This window comes from Alexandromys fortis, unplaced genomic scaffold (genome assembly GCF_014885135.2).
Source record: "Alexandromys fortis isolate MF-2015 unplaced genomic scaffold, M_Fortis_MF-2015_v1.1 scaffold_2_1_26212458, whole genome shotgun sequence".
NCBI lineage: Eukaryota > Metazoa > Chordata > Mammalia > Rodentia > Cricetidae > Alexandromys > Alexandromys fortis.
In genome coordinates, this window is record NW_026067930.1 from 9,403,282 (window position 1) to 9,418,581 (window position 15,300).

The following is a 15,300-nucleotide window of genomic DNA, read 5'->3' on the forward strand; positions in this document are numbered from 1 at the left end:
GCACTTTTATTCTTATCCCCCCGTCAGCTTCCTAGATGGAGATAGACTTTTCCATGATGAACTTTATGCTTTTACCTCATCCTTTGCCTAGAAGGTCCTAGAAACAATTAATTGCTCCAAAAATATTTTTGTGAATGAGATCCGACGCACTCAAAATCAAAGAGCCAAGTTCTGCATCCGTGCAAGTAATACAAAACTGAGCTCTTAATTTGGAAAGGAAGGATCAGCTAATTAATATGCGGCATCAGCAGCCTCCTATACTTTATGGTACAAAACAGAACTGCATGTCCCCTGGCCCAGTCAATTTCCTGTTTATTATCACATTAGACCTATTCCAGGGCAGATGGAAAATTTGAAGGGCATCTCCAGACATTAAGACAGGCATAAATCTTCTAGAACTGCAGATAAATACAAAATACTCCCCATTAACATTTTTAGAAATTAGGGTTCATACAATTTCTTGATCAAATAGGAGGAATTTTATCGTGTAACTCTGCTCCTTCCACCTGTTAATTTGTTCCTCCCCATCCCATCTGTAATTCCTGGCCTAAGTCCCTGTTAACGTGAGTCTGGCCATTAAGGAAAGGCTGGCTCAAAATGCCATACCAAGGTTGCTTGTTGGTCTTTCCTCTGACTTTCTATCTGCCTGTGTTCACCTATTCATGAGGTGAGCAATGGCTCTAGTTCCTATAGTGTGGCCCCTGTGGCCAGCAGTCCTAGATCTGGCACTGGGAGCTTTTACTGACATCCTGGTATCTCCATGTTGCAGATGGTAGGACTAAGTCATGGGCAGCTTTTAAACTGTTTAGAGCCTCAAGCAGAAATCAGAAGAGCCTGGACTTGAACTTTGGGCTGACTTGACTTCTCTGACTTGGCTGAAAGGAAAGGGAGATAACGCAGGCTTCACAGCACAGCTCCTGTGCTCCAGGGAATTTAAGGGGTGCACTTTCTTTGTGATTTTTACAGCTGCTTTATAAATCACATATGTTTATTCTCATATTCTATGCCAGGGAGCTGAGGCTTAGGGATATTTCACCTATGTTAAACAGTTATGGATTTACGAAGCCAAAACTCAAGTTCAATCTTTGAGGCTCTGTGTAATATGCTTGTGTGTGTGTGTGTGTGTGTGTGTGTGTGTGTGTGTGTGTGTGTGCATGCACACGCTGTTTTCTTACAGACAGAATCTCAGCTTCAGTCTGTGAAAGATTTCCATCTGGGTAGCCACAGTCCCTGATGGCTTTCACATGTTCTGTGCTTTGAGGAAATCTGTGAGGCTCTCCACTTCTTAGCATATCCAGTTGTAAAATGGGTTTGCCACATGCCTCTCCCCACCCGACAAGACCACGGGAGAACCAACTTCAGATGAGAATCAAGAAAGCACCTGTCCCATGCCCTCAGCTTACATCACAGGCCTTGAAACCGTCAGCATGCGTGACTTCTTCCAGTTGCCCACTCAGTTATGACAATGTCCGCACTGAGACCTCCGTGTCTGAAAGCCACTTCATAACAAATGCTAGATCTTATTTTAAAACTAAACAATTTTCATAAATGTATATTTACACATGAATATATATCAAAGATTTTTCTCCAACGTGCCAAATATGAGGGGATCAATAAGACCAACTCTGAGGAACTTTCGTAGAACAGAGGGGATGAGTGTAAGTGCTGAGATGAACTTGCTGGAAGAAGCCAACTAGGCTAATCTTTGAAAGGTCATAAAAATACACCATTTATCCTTGTCCTTCCTAGGAGCCTCCATGACGGCTTCTCTCCTGGATGAGTCTCACTTGCACGGCTTTCAGTGTTCTAGAGACTTACCCTGTGCCTTTAGTGTTGTCAAATAACAACCCCAACAGGAATCAGCCTTGGCTGCAGACAATACCTGCTGAAACATTTGTTCCTGGAGGATCTTGGTATTCCATTGAAAGAACTCCAGAGAATAAAAACTTTTGACAAATAATATTTTTTTTCCGTCAATTCTTTCTTCATCTGATCATAGGAGTGTGGAAAGGTAGAACAGCTCTGCTCCTCGTAGCTTCACTTGGGGCATCTTGTTCTCAGTGTGGATGGAGAAGCAAGAACAGAAATGTGATCTTTCCACTGCCTAAGGTCGCAAATGGTTCATCTTCACTAGTATTTTACCAGCCACAGCAAGGTAGGGGGACAAACCAAACGTCAGTTGACAGCATCCCACTCAAGACCTAAGTGAATATGTGTTTTATAAGAAGTGACCATTCTCTTGATTCTCAGTCCATAACAAGCTGTGCTGAAGGTGATAAAAGAAACTTGAAAAACAAGCATTATAGAAGCACACAGGAACTCTGCTGTGACGATATGCCCCTTGTCCAAGGTGAAAGAGAGCATGGCTGTGTAGCCCATGGTCAAGTTTGGAAGCAAGCATCGTCTGATATTTGAGTCTGTGACTTCATATCCTGGAAGTGAGAGAAGATGCCCATGGGTATATTTTACTCTTATCTGGAGTGTCAAATGCACGCTGGGCTATTTAGCACAGCATCTAGTCCTCTGGTGTGCAGAATTGTTTGGGAGCTACAATATGACAGGATGCTCACCCTGGGCAGATTTTACCCAGAGTCTGACAATTACAAGCACAGCAATGGTCCAATACACACAGACCAGAAGGGGTATAAAATATTTTTATGGGTTAATTTACAGTTTTTTTGTATTTGTTTTTATTTTGCCACCAATAATTAATTTGACCAGTACTTTATGGGAAGAAAACCTAAAGAGGAGGAAGAAGAAATTTGCAACACCTGTAAGCAAGCACCTGGTGTGTTATGCTTAGAGAGAACTTGGGGCCAAGGTGGGAAGTACACATCGTGGTTCCAGGAGCCGTCTCTAGAACAGGCTGTTTGAATACGTGGCCCTGTGTGTAGCCAGATGAAGAAGGACAGACAATAAGGTCCCTGCTTCCCCAGAGCCTGCGGCCAAGAGACTTCTCTTTCTCAGAATTCCTTTTTCTTTCTCTGGTTCTGTTTGTCACCATCACACAATCACACCTATTGCTACCAGTCATAAACTGCTCCCTCATGTGGCAGGTGCTGTACATAGCGTTTTAAATAAGCAGGACTTGCAAGCTATCTGTCTGGTGGGTCTCCTGGAAGACAAAATTGTTCTGCAAATCCTGACCTATAAATTCCCACTCACAAAAACCTATTTTTTAAAAAAAAAAAAGAATATTGTACATATATAAAGAAAACACTGACTCAAGATCAAGATATTTCTCTTTGTTTGAGGAAGAAAGATGTTCTTTTCATATTTTTTTTCACGGTCTATTTGTAGCATCTAAGGAAAAAAAATCAAGACACAACTAAATTGTGACTAATCCAGTATCATGCATATTAAGTTACCACATATTTCATTAATCTCCCGAAGAAGCCAGTTATTATTACAGAGATGAAATCTAACACGGGGCTAATAACAACAAGAAAAATGAAGTGCAGAGATCAGGGATGGGTGCAGCAGCAAAGAGAAGGTGGCCCAAGGAGCCTGTGAGGCGATGATAAGGACTCTGAGTCTCTGTTGGCTTTAGGGCACACCACAGCCTACTAGAGGCAGCCGTCATTCATAGTTCCCCTACATTCCAGCATGAGAAGGCTAACAGAGCTTCCCAAAGGCCACTGAGAAAAACACAGGGCTGGGATTGAACCCCGAGGGTTTTAAACACAAATGCGTGTGCTGTCACGGGCTTCCCAGGAAACACCTGAATTGTATCTTTTGTGATATTTAAGTTAGCTGGGGCATTTTTTTTCCTCCACGTGGAGAATTTCCCAATATCAGGGACACTATCCTCTGGGCTCTGGAGAAAAAGCACTGATTTGACTCCCTGCTTGGTGACTGTGTTGAGATCATGCAGTCCACATGCATACTGAATGCACCCTTCAGGTTGCACCTGCTGCATCCGGTGGCTGTGCTGACTAAGTGAGATGAAGAAGGGAAGATGCTTTACTCAGAGCCTGAACTCCTAAGGTGCGTATCTCCGGTACATGGCGAACTTATATCACTTACCACACAACGGAGTAGGGGAGGGGTCAGGGATGGCCCTCAGCACTCTTCTAGAGCTACTCAAGCAGAATGAAAAGGACTTGACTAGACATAAAACTAGGTTAACATTTGATAGCCTAGATTAATGACCCCTCGCTGGAACACAAGATCATTGCCGTGTGTTTATGCCATTAGCTGAATTGTGCCTCATCCCCAGTTCATACGCTGAAGGCCAAATCTCCAGAGCCTGGAATGTAATTACATCTGCAGACAGGACCCATTAAAGAAGCAACAGGTAGGCGAGTAGGATGGCTCAGTGGGTAAGGGAGCGTTCCGCACAAACAAGGAGACCTGAGTTCAGTACTCAGAATTCACAGTAAGGTAAAAGGAGACAACTGACTCTGCACTGTTCTCCGACCTCCACATGCATACTGTAACATGCATTCTCCACTCCCGGACACAGCACACACACACACACATATAAACACACAAAAAACATACATACACACCATATACACACACAGAAAAACATACACACACATATATACACATACAAAAAAACATGCATACATACACACACACAAACACACACACACACAAAACCCAGTGGAGAGACCTTAAGCAGGATGTCGCTTTCCGGAAAGCAGCCCATGGAGGCCCCAGCAGCATTGTATTTTGATGCCACTCTTTGGCTTCTAGGGCTGTAGAAAGCCCATCTCTGTAAGGCTTTGTAGGGCTTACAGCAGTCAGGTGTGCTCTGCACAAGGCAGCCCTAGGAAACTATTGATATCTTTGTGCAGCATACTGTACATACGGATAGAAACCGCTTCAGTTTGCTGCATGTATATCATAATATGCAACTGAACTATTACATAAAATGTGGATCACTGTTACAAACAATTAATCAGTATTGGACTTGGCACCCAAAAGTTCTCTTCTGAACTGGGTGTAATGTTAATAATCAATATGGTAACATTCACAGTTTTTCAGTTAGCAGGTATTAAGTCTTTGTGGCAAGCTTGACAGGGGCTCAGGTCTCAACACTGAGCAATTAATAGTATTCCCATTTTACAGAGGAGGCTGAGACTCATCATTTAACCTGAGCAAGAACAAACACTTGGAATTTGGGGACAATACTCCTTCCCAGAACAGGCTGTTTCAAAAGTTTGACTTCAGCCTGTTGAGCATCACTGTGTAGGTGGGTATCCACAACCTCCTGTTTCCCTATTAGCACACACCAGCTTCCTTCTGGAAAGACCTTTGCCAGAGAAGGAAAATAAACCCTGAATTTAATGCAGTGTAAGCCTGTGACTGACACGGGTACAATCAACATTTTACAACCAGAATAAGGCCGAGGGAAACTCTCCCGGTGGTGTGGTGCTTTTCTTCTTAACACCTAGGCAGACTAAGCCTTGGGTCTGTAGGGCAAAGCACAGAGGCCCTGAGATCTGTTCTCCACAGAGTTGTTCCAGCAGACAGAGGAGGTGCCTTTGATGTCTCTCTTTCACAAGCACTGAATGGCGTTTTTGGCTGAGTGTCCATTCGTCTCCCACAAGCTGACTCAGGGCAGGGTACTCCTGAACTCAGGTCTAGGGCTCATTAGCAGTGAAACGAAAGTGGGTAATTGGAATATGTAAATTAGATAGACAAATGGGGGTTTCAACAATTAAAACACAAAGAAAAGGCACTTAGTTAAGTGAAAGAAAGGAGCAGACTGCCCAGGGAGCCAATTATTGGAGCCAGAGGAGGAGCAAGGAGCCTAGTCAGGAGGAAGAGAGCTTGTGCGCTGGGTACACTCGCTTCTGTTTCTTTCTTTTTTTCTTTTCTTTTTTATTTTATTANATTGGTTTTTTGAGACAGGGTTTCTCTGTAGCTTTGGATCCTGTCCTGGAACTAGCTCTTGTAGACCAGGCTGGTCTCGAACTCACAGAAATCCACCTGCCTCTGCCTCCCGAATGCTGGGATTAAAGGTGTGCGCCACCACCACCCAGCTCGCTTCTGTTTCCAACATGATAAGTGACCCTTTATTTTTTTCTCTCATACTAAATCTTGGTGACAACCCTTGCTAAATATATTTTCAGCTGACCCTCCCCTCCAGGATCCCATGACTTTCTTGCTGGTCCTTAGAGCCTCTTAGCTGGACTCAGCTTTGTAGCTGGTCTCATTCAGTTTGCTTCCCCACTCCTGCCCTGTTCTCTAGTCACTGGCCCTTTCTTGAATCACTGAGACTGGATCACACCCGTTTATGTTCAAAGCACCTCATGGTCCCTCTTCACATCCATAGAGTATTTGCAAGTCTGCCCACGAAGCCCCTATTCTGTTCAAGCCTACCTCCAATTAACTCCCTCATTAATGCTGGAAATTCTACGCTTTGTCTCACCTCCAAGTGTTTGCTAATGACAAATTCCTACCCAGCCCAGCTTGCCCTATGAGCACTATACTGCAGCTGAAAGCACAGACAACGGAATAAGGTACTTTAGGCTTGATTCCTGAGACTGTCGTTTCTCAGCCAAGTAACTTTAGGTCAGGTACCTAATGTCTCAGTCTCATTCTCTTCGTGGCTAATATGGGGAATGGAAAACATAATGAGGAGCTCCTAATTGTTACAAGGATTAAATAAAATAATCCCTGCAAAGCAATTATGTTAATGGTGACAGTGGCGATGGGCATCTATCATGAATCAGGGCACTGAAAAGCCATGATGACACACCTGGCAAAATTGCTTTGTGTTTGTATGTCTCATCTTTACAACTAATATTGAATTAATTACTGAATCTCTTTGCTTTTCCCTCCTCTTTCTTTAGATGGAGAGTAGTGAATGACCAGGAAATAAGGAAATGCTCACTGGAAGGATGAATGAGTGTGTCTGTTCATTGTATACCTTATTTCACACAACCTAAGTGTTTAAAGGAAATGAGGAAAACTACTATTAATGAACATGTAAAATGACTTTAAAGGTTAATGTAAACATTTCAATTACAAGGTAAGGAAAAGCCTTCCTATTATTGCCATATAGAGTGAAGCTGAGTGCCACTTAGCTCATTCCCTCCCTTTGTGTTGGACCTAAGCTGCTGTTTATGATGCTATTCCTTGGAGTGATGCTGTTATCACAGGTGCTGAGCCTGGGGATGGGAAGTGAACCAAGGATGAATATGGTGGATAGATTGTTGTCCCACTGCACAGATGAGGAAACTAAGGCAAGATTGAGTCCAGTGAATTGTCACAGAGCTGGGACCCTCTTAGGGTTATTCTTTAGGCTGCCATCCCCTGCAGAGTGGCAAGTTCGAGGATGCTTTTTGGTAGCTTCTCTTGCTTTTTCAGGGAGATTATTACAATGAGGAAGCAAGATTTGCTCTGCCCTAATGTAGAGAGAGGCCCAGAGAGGAAAGAAGACAGCAGGGCGTGGAGAAGGGGAGGGGATCAGGAAATCAGTGTCTGGGAAAACTACTGAGTGTTAAAAAGAAAAGTATGTCTTGGAATCCTTTCTTTCCAAACATATTTCCTTTTGGTCCTGCATCAATAATAAACTTACACTTGCAGCTTGCCCCATATAGCAGTTACTTTTCTATGAGTGTGATTAAAACCATGACCAAGAACAAATTACAGAAAAAAATTAAAAAGAATATTTTTGCCTTATGTGTCCAAAGTTCATAATAGTGTGGAAGGCATGGCATGGAAGCAGGATCACATTTTTATCCACATGCAGACATGTAGGAAGGAGAGAAAGAGAGAGGGGGGAGGGAGGGAGGCAGGGAGGGAGGGAGGGAGGGGAAGGGAGGGGAAGGGAGGGAGAAGACTGGAAGTGGGGTGAGGCTATAGCCCTCAAAGACCTCCCCCAGGGATGTACTTCCTCAAATAAGGTGCTACCTCCTACCAGTACCATAACCTCCCTAAATAGCCCCACCATGTGGGGGGAAAGTGTCCAACTATGTGAGTTTAGGGAGGATAGTTACTCATTTTCACCGCCAGCCCTTGTCTTCCTTAAGCAAGAGGCGCACTCCATGGCTGTAAGGAAGTCTGTGTTTCCCAAGTTCCTCTCGGAGCTGATTCATACCCAGGTACAGAACAAGCATTTGGGGAGTAACACAGTTGAGACGTGGCCTTGTGTGATGTTCTTGGGTGGTGACTAGGTAAGCACATTTCTTTCTTTCTTTCTTTCTTTCTTTCTTTCTTTCTTTCTTTCTTTCTTTCTTTCTTTCTTTCTTTCTTTCTTTCTTTCTTTCTTTCTTTCTTTCTTTCAGATTTCTGCCTCCTCCTCGCCACCGCCTCCCCTTTCCCTCCCCCTCCCCCCACTCCTCTCCCCCCTCCCTCGTCAGCCCAAAGAGCAATCAGGGTTCCCTGCCCTGTGGGAAGTCCAAGGACCACCCACCTCCATCCAGGTCTAGTAAGGTGAGCATCCAAACTGCCTAGACCCATTGCCATTGTTCTTGAGTTCTCAGTACTCCTCATTATCCGAGGTAAGCACATTTCTGAGTGCATGGATGGGGCATTAGCAGGAGAGTAGTGGGCAGATGACCCCATTCTCTACAGAGAGATGTAGCTCTTTCCCATCCTTACCCTTGATAGCAAGGTCCAGTGTATTCACCTTGGTGACGGGCTCCGCCTCCAGGCAAAGTGTTGCTCTTTGTCATTTACATTTTGTGGTGGCCTTGGCAGTTATCACCACTGGAATATTAACAGTACCTGTGGATAACAAGATGACAAAATTGTGGTCATTGCAGTTTGGCCCAATTTGTGCTTTATACTTCCACCAGAACTAATTTACATTTTTTTTTGTGTGTGTAACAAACAATGAAAGTAGATTTAAAATTGGTCTGCAACAATAACAAGATCTTCTTTGGAAAGGAGGTGACAGGCCAGCCCGGAACACCATCACGTATGCCCACGAACATGAGCCTTTGCCCTGCTCATCTGATTATAGTCATAGGAACCACGTCCAGCCCATCAGATATTTGCAACCCAAAGCCAAACTTCTGGAGGAAATGTCTGAGGCTCAGAGTCAGCCCCTGGGTCTCACTCTTACTGCTCATTTCAAGGAAGCACCTTCTCTGTCACCTGTATGTCACTTTTATATATGAGATAAAGATTAGAAAAAATGATGACCTAGTTGGATGGTGGGAATGTTTTGTACTTACAGGATTCAAATGTTGAAAGTTTGGCTCCACATGTGGCTATGAGAAAGGGGGTAGACGCTTTAAGGTCCCATTGGCAACTCACGACCCCAGGGACTTCAGGGATATAGGACATATGACTCCCTTTAGCTAGAGTTGGCCCTGTGTTGTGATTATATGGTCCTCAAAGGGTACTTACTGTGCATCATGCTTTTTATGACATTTCCAAACCCTCTATTAGAAATCTGAATAGCTCTTTCCATTGGATTATAAAACCATTGAAATAAGTCAATTTCCCAGACTCAATTACCTGGCAGTTCCTTTACCCTTGGGTTAATTGGATCAGAGTCATGGCTTTGATACTGAGTTTGCTTTATCCTTTATGAGAGGCATGGAAATGGTCTTTGTGTCTCCACCAAAACTCCCCATGTACCTGAAGGTCCAAGGTACCATTATTTGAAGATTACAATGCTTAATAAATGGTGAGTAATAAAGTATCATGTCTCTGTTCTGGTTTTGCTTCCATCGCTGTGCTAAAACACTGACAAAAACCAATTTGGGGGAAGAAAGGGTTTATTTCATACTACAGGTTGCAGGACATCATTGAGGGATGTCAAAGCAGGAGCTTGATGTGGAAACCATAAAAGGAGTTATGCTTACTTGCCTGCTCCTAGGTTTACCTTCAGTTATTTTTCTTATCCACCACAGGCTCACCTGCATAGGGATGGCATCACCCACAGTGGACCTGTAAATAGCCTTGCAGGCCAACTTGATGGCTGTAATTCCTCAGCTGACCCCAGGTAACCAATAAGTATCTTTCTCTATTGAGGATAGCCATAAATTTTCCAATTTTCTTTCTTTCTTTTTTTTTTTTTTCTAGACAAGATTCCTCTGGACAACCTTGGCTGTCCTGGAACTTGCTCTGTAGACCAGGCTGGCCTCAAACTCACAGAAATCCACCTGCCTCTGCCTCCCAAGCGCTGGGATTAAAGGCGTGCGCCACCGCTGCCTATCTTGAGTTTTCCAGTTTTCTGTCTCGTTCTCATTCGCATACTAGTCAGCTTCTAGGAAATTTATTCTGAGGCAACAAGCAGCTTATTGCTATGCCAATACCACACAGTTAACACTTTTATCCTAGATAATCTCCTGGAGACTCCTCCCTTTCCTCTCCTCCCCCGATTTCTCTTCTTCCCCACTCCACACGTGCCTGGGCCCTTCAGCTTCTTTTTGCTCCTGATCTGATCATCCAACTTCCCCAAGCAGGTGCCTGCTTTTTTTTTTTTTTCCTCCTAAACTGACTTCCTACATTGAAGCTCTACTGTCCTCCCCACCACACCTGTCAGTCATGAGAGGAGACTTGGCAGTCAGGAATCAGGTACCCAAGGGCAGCAGGGGGCCTCCCCTAACCTGCCTGTGGTGGATGATGGGGCGCTTGCCCTCTGCCAGTGCTGCCGATGACTGACCAGATTGCTTCCTCTGCCCTCAGCACACGAATGCTTCTCTTCCAAATTGCTGTCTAAAAGGCTCTTCTGGACACTGTCATAGTTGCTCTCACTTGTGTCTCATTTTAAAATGTCCCCTCCTCAGCGGGGTCTTCAGGACCAACTCTCCAAATCACAGACTCGTTGCCTCCTCTGACTCTGTTTCTACACTAGAAATAATTGGACTCACATTTGCTTTTCCTTCTGGCCTTCTGTCTGTCACTCAAGTTTTATGAGCACAAGGGCTTCAAACCTTGGGCGGAGATCAGTACACTGTCACAAGACAAAGTCACTGCTTTAGGTCCATTGATTTCTCGGAAGGAGCCTAATGGGGTCAGAGGGCATGACTGGCTCTCCTTCAGCAGGAGTTAGGAGCCAAGCAGAAGTTAGGGTACGGATCCCGGTGTTACACGCATTCCACCGCTCTCTGCATACCTACACGTCCAAGGGACTGCCAAGCAGTAACCTCCATGAGCCTTGGACACCAACATTGCCACCACTGAGCCATTGCTTGCCTAGCCCAGCAACGTGGATTTTACCTCCAAAGACAAGCAGAGGATGTAGAGGAGGGTGGAGGCTGAACAGAAAGCTGCTGTCAGTCTCTACCCACCCCCTTTTATTTTCTTCTCTTGCCCAGGGGGAAATCCCTACGCCCACTTGGTTTGGGGAGCTCCTGCGCCAACGCCGCAGCATTCACGACCTAGCAGAAGCAAACTGTAGAGGGCTCAGCTCGGGCGATGCGGGTCCCCAAGGTTATCTTGGGTAGGGGGCTGCGGGGAGAGGCGAGGCACTGCCTGGGCCTCCCGCAACCCTGGGGCGGGAACGTTGGAGCCCCACCCCTGCGAAGGAGGGAGGGAACCAGAGAGCGCTGCGGGTGGTGAGCGCTCCGCCCAGGCGCGCCTGCTTCTGCTGCTGCTACCGCCGCTGCAGCGGGGCTAGGGCTGGAGCGGCGGGCTGGGCGCGGGCGGGAGCGGGGAGGAGGGAGGAGGCGGCGGCGCGTGTGCCAGGCGGGCGGGCGGGAGGGCGGCTGGCACAGGGCTTGTAAATAAACTGCGATGCTGTCTCGGGCTCGCCGGCCCGGGTGCCGTCGCCGCCGCCGCCTCCCGGGAGCTTCGGTGCCAGGCTCCCGCCGCCGCGCGTCCTAGTGCCACAGCGCCAGCCTCCCGTGCCCTCGCCGGGCTCCCGGCGGATCCCGGCTCCCCGCGCCCCTCGGGGTCCCGCGGCGGACCCGCTCGGGATGTGACCCCTTAACTCCATTTCCGACCTCCCCTACCCCCCGGGAGGCCCGCCTTTGCCTGCTTTTGGGGGGGTGGGCGGGGAGGGGCGCGCGGATCATGGCATTGGAGTTCCCGGGTTTGCAGCCTCCGCCGCCGCCTCGTCCACACACCCCAAGCGCCCCTTCTTCCCACAGCAGCAGCGGAGAAGGCGAAGCGCCCAGTGGGGGCGAGGCAGATGGGGCTCAAGGCTCGCAGGGCGGCGGGGGCGGCCGCCGACGGCGGCGGCGAAGGGGGCGGCGGAGGCGGCGGGGCAGCTAACCCTGCCGGAGGGGACGCGGCTGTGGCTGGCGACGAGGAGCGGAAAGTCGGGCTGGCGCCAGGAGACGTGGAGCAAGTCACCTTGGCGCTAGGGGCCGGGGCCGACAAAGACGGGACCCTGCTGCTGGAGGGCGGTGGCCGCGAAGAGGGGCAGCGGAGGACCCCGCAGGGCATCGGGCTCCTGGCCAAGACCCCCCTGAGCCGCCCAGTCAAGAGGAACAACGCCAAGTACAGGCGCATCCAAACTTTGATCTACGACGCCCTGGAGAGACCGCGGGGCTGGGCGCTGCTCTACCACGCGCTCGTGTGAGTACCCACCGCTCGAGGCGCCCCTTGGCGGTTGTGCACCTTGGGGTTCGGGGCCAGGGCTGGAGCTGAGGAAGTGTTTGTGGTTTGGCCACTCAGAAGCACTCTCTGGCTTGGGTTGGGGGTAGGCGCCGGGCACCAGCAGGGTTTTTGGCTGTGTGACTGAGAGCAAGCAGCTCCTTGGTTTAAATGAACCAAACGTGCTTCCCGAGCTGACTTGGAGATTTGGACTGGCGAGTGCGCGCGGATGCGCGTTGTACCTTCTGGGATGCTGACACGGAAGCTTAAAAGAATTAGATGATTTTTCTAATGAATGTAGCAGTTGAGTAAGACAAAAATGGTGCCATAAGCACCATTTCTTCTTGGGATTATTAGCTTGCTTCTCTTGCGATCGTCACTCAATTTAGATGACATATCCCAGAGTTGAGGACTGTAGTGTGCACACTGCCCATAGTGGTGTGTGTGTATGTGTGTGTACGCGCGTGTTTTCATGAGTGTGCTGCCCTTCTTAGGGCTCAAGGCTGATGTCAAAAAGGACTCGGTTTTGCTCTAACTGGGGACTTGAACAGGCCAAAATGCAGGTCTTTGTGTTTTGTTAGGAAAAGGAATCCAATAGGAGAGGGGCGGGATTTCCAACCTTAGTCCAAGGGGTTGGGGTTTAGCAGAGTCAGAGGTGGGATGAGGCTGTTTAAGGCTGGAACATCCCTATGGTTTCGGGGTTCAACATCCCATAGTTTAGGTTCTGCTATCTCCGTAGCTTCAATGGTTGCCCACTTATCAGCTTGGCTGGACCACTGCATTGGGCACCTGAGAGTCCTGGTGGGAAGTTTGTCCCCAGGGACTCCTTTAGAAATAATCTCCATGCTAGACAGGAGGAAAATGCCAGGCCACAAGGAAAATGGAACTGCAGATGTACCGATTCGGGGCTGGAAAATACACCTGTATTTAAGGAGGAAGAGAGGATTCTAGCTGAGGGATTCCCCACCTAGGACCGGAATTCAGACTGTCAGAACACCTGGGATGTGGCAGGGCGCTTCTTGCTACCCTAGCTTTGGCTTAGGAGCTGTATGGCTGTCAGGGTTTAGGCAGGAAGTTGCCTATAACCTTGACCCTGGACCCTTCCTATTTTAGGCAATCTGTTTCCTTCCAGTTGACCCTTGACTGACAAAGAGGGGAAGAGGTTGGAAAATGTCTTCTGTTTGCTAAGTACCCATCTCTCTTTTATGGTTGGAAGCGCTTTCCCTGATTTGGCCACCAGGTGGGGGCGTCCACACAGAGCCTCAGATTTGTGCAACAGGTTTCTTCCAGGTTACAAAAGCCTTGAAAAGACTGCATCCCTGAAAGCTCAGGCAGCAGCTGGAAGAAGGATGAAGCACTTTGCCAGGGACTTGAATTCCGATTGGCCAAACCTTTGATCCCCCTGTAGCTGCAGGTGTTGGGATGCATCTGACCCAAAACTTAACCTTCATTGTTCTTTCATGGTGAAATTAGACTAAACTTGCATTCGTCCCTTGGTCTCTAGCATCTTTGTTCAAATTGAAGTTAAATAAGTGATAGAGTATATGTAGTTTTTAAAAGGCCGCACACATCTGAGTGCAGCTCCCATGTCCTTTTGCATAAAGACGTGTTCTGTGTGTATATGATGACTTTGGAACCTGGGGTACCATTGAAGCTTGCCGTTCCTTCTTCTCCTCCCACCTTTTCCAACTGTGGGCACCTGCAGCCTTGCCTTGCGCAGTTTTCAGAGACACTAGCTAAAGCCTATGTAGCTACAGTGTTATTTTGTTACAGTGTTACTCCTGTAGAATTGCTTATCTCTGAGAAACAGGTTTGTAAGTGCCAAGCCTATAGCCTCAGATCCCAATTCTGACTCCCCGGATCTTTTACTGAGCATCACTGGGCACTCACTGCCCATTGGTAACACAGGACTGTTGGTAATCTGTTTTTGTAGCTTACGTAGGAAATCCTAATAGGATCTGATCAGAACCTAATAGGATCTGATAGGAGGCACAGTGTTAGGAACATGTGAGGTGGGTTGGGTTGGTGCTGGGATTTGTGGCTTCTGATGTGGATCTGATGCTTTAAAGGAGAACTCCTCTTGGGCTGTATTTGAGCTCCTATTACTCAGGCAAGCTTACTAAATAGATGCATTTTACATCCGTCCTCAAGTTCAGGAGGAGCTCGGGCAAGGGAACACAGCTGAATCTTCATTGATGATTCAGGATTTTGCAAGGGTTTAAAATTCAGACATTAAAGTGTCCATTATTCTGTGCTAGCCTGTGGCTAATGGCAGGAGGGGAGCAAGAAATTAAGTTGACCATGGGCTCACAATCTAGTGTGTTCTCTTTCTCATGTATGTTAACCAGGCCCATGAAGTGAGTATCTTTCTCCCCTCTGTCCTAAAGATAAAATACAGGAAATGTATAAATCAATCATCTCTCCCAACTTGCTTCCTATGTCTTTCCTAGCTATTTACCTTTACAGTGGCTCAGAACCGGTTTCACCACTCCCAGAAACCTTTTCCCAAACTCACATCTGGCTGGACTCAAGTTGCCCCTGTGTCTTCTCCAGCTGTAGAATTTTGTGTACTGCTTTGAGCTGATTTGCTTGTATGCCTGCCCTAAGGAGCCAAGAGCTACTTGAGAGTGTGGGAAGGGGGGATGTATTGTTCTTTTTTAGCATCTTCAATCCACAGGAGGCTGTAGAACCCATGGTAGCTACTAAGTAAGCATTTGCTGTGTGGATGCCTGGCAGAATTCTCTCAGGATTCTAGTTAATCAAGACTTCGCTGTAACTGCTTAACTGTTATAACCGCGACAGCAGTAAGCAGCTGAAGTCAGCATCACAGGGTTTTAATGAGAATAG

The 15,300-nt window shown here is 47.1% G+C and overlaps 1 protein-coding gene across 1 annotated transcript in view; it reads left to right on the plus strand.

Annotated features, from left to right (window-relative positions):
- Window positions 1–12,046: 12,046 nt before the first annotated feature.
- Kcnq3 (potassium voltage-gated channel subfamily Q member 3) overlaps window positions 12,047–15,300 on the plus strand; it is a 255,998-nt gene continuing 252,744 nt past the window's right edge. Inside the window, exon 1 of the mRNA XM_050145093.1 lies at window positions 12,047–12,435. Within this exon, the coding sequence (XP_050001050.1) occupies window positions 12,047–12,435 (389 nt within the window). The remainder of the gene's footprint in view (window positions 12,436–15,300) is intronic.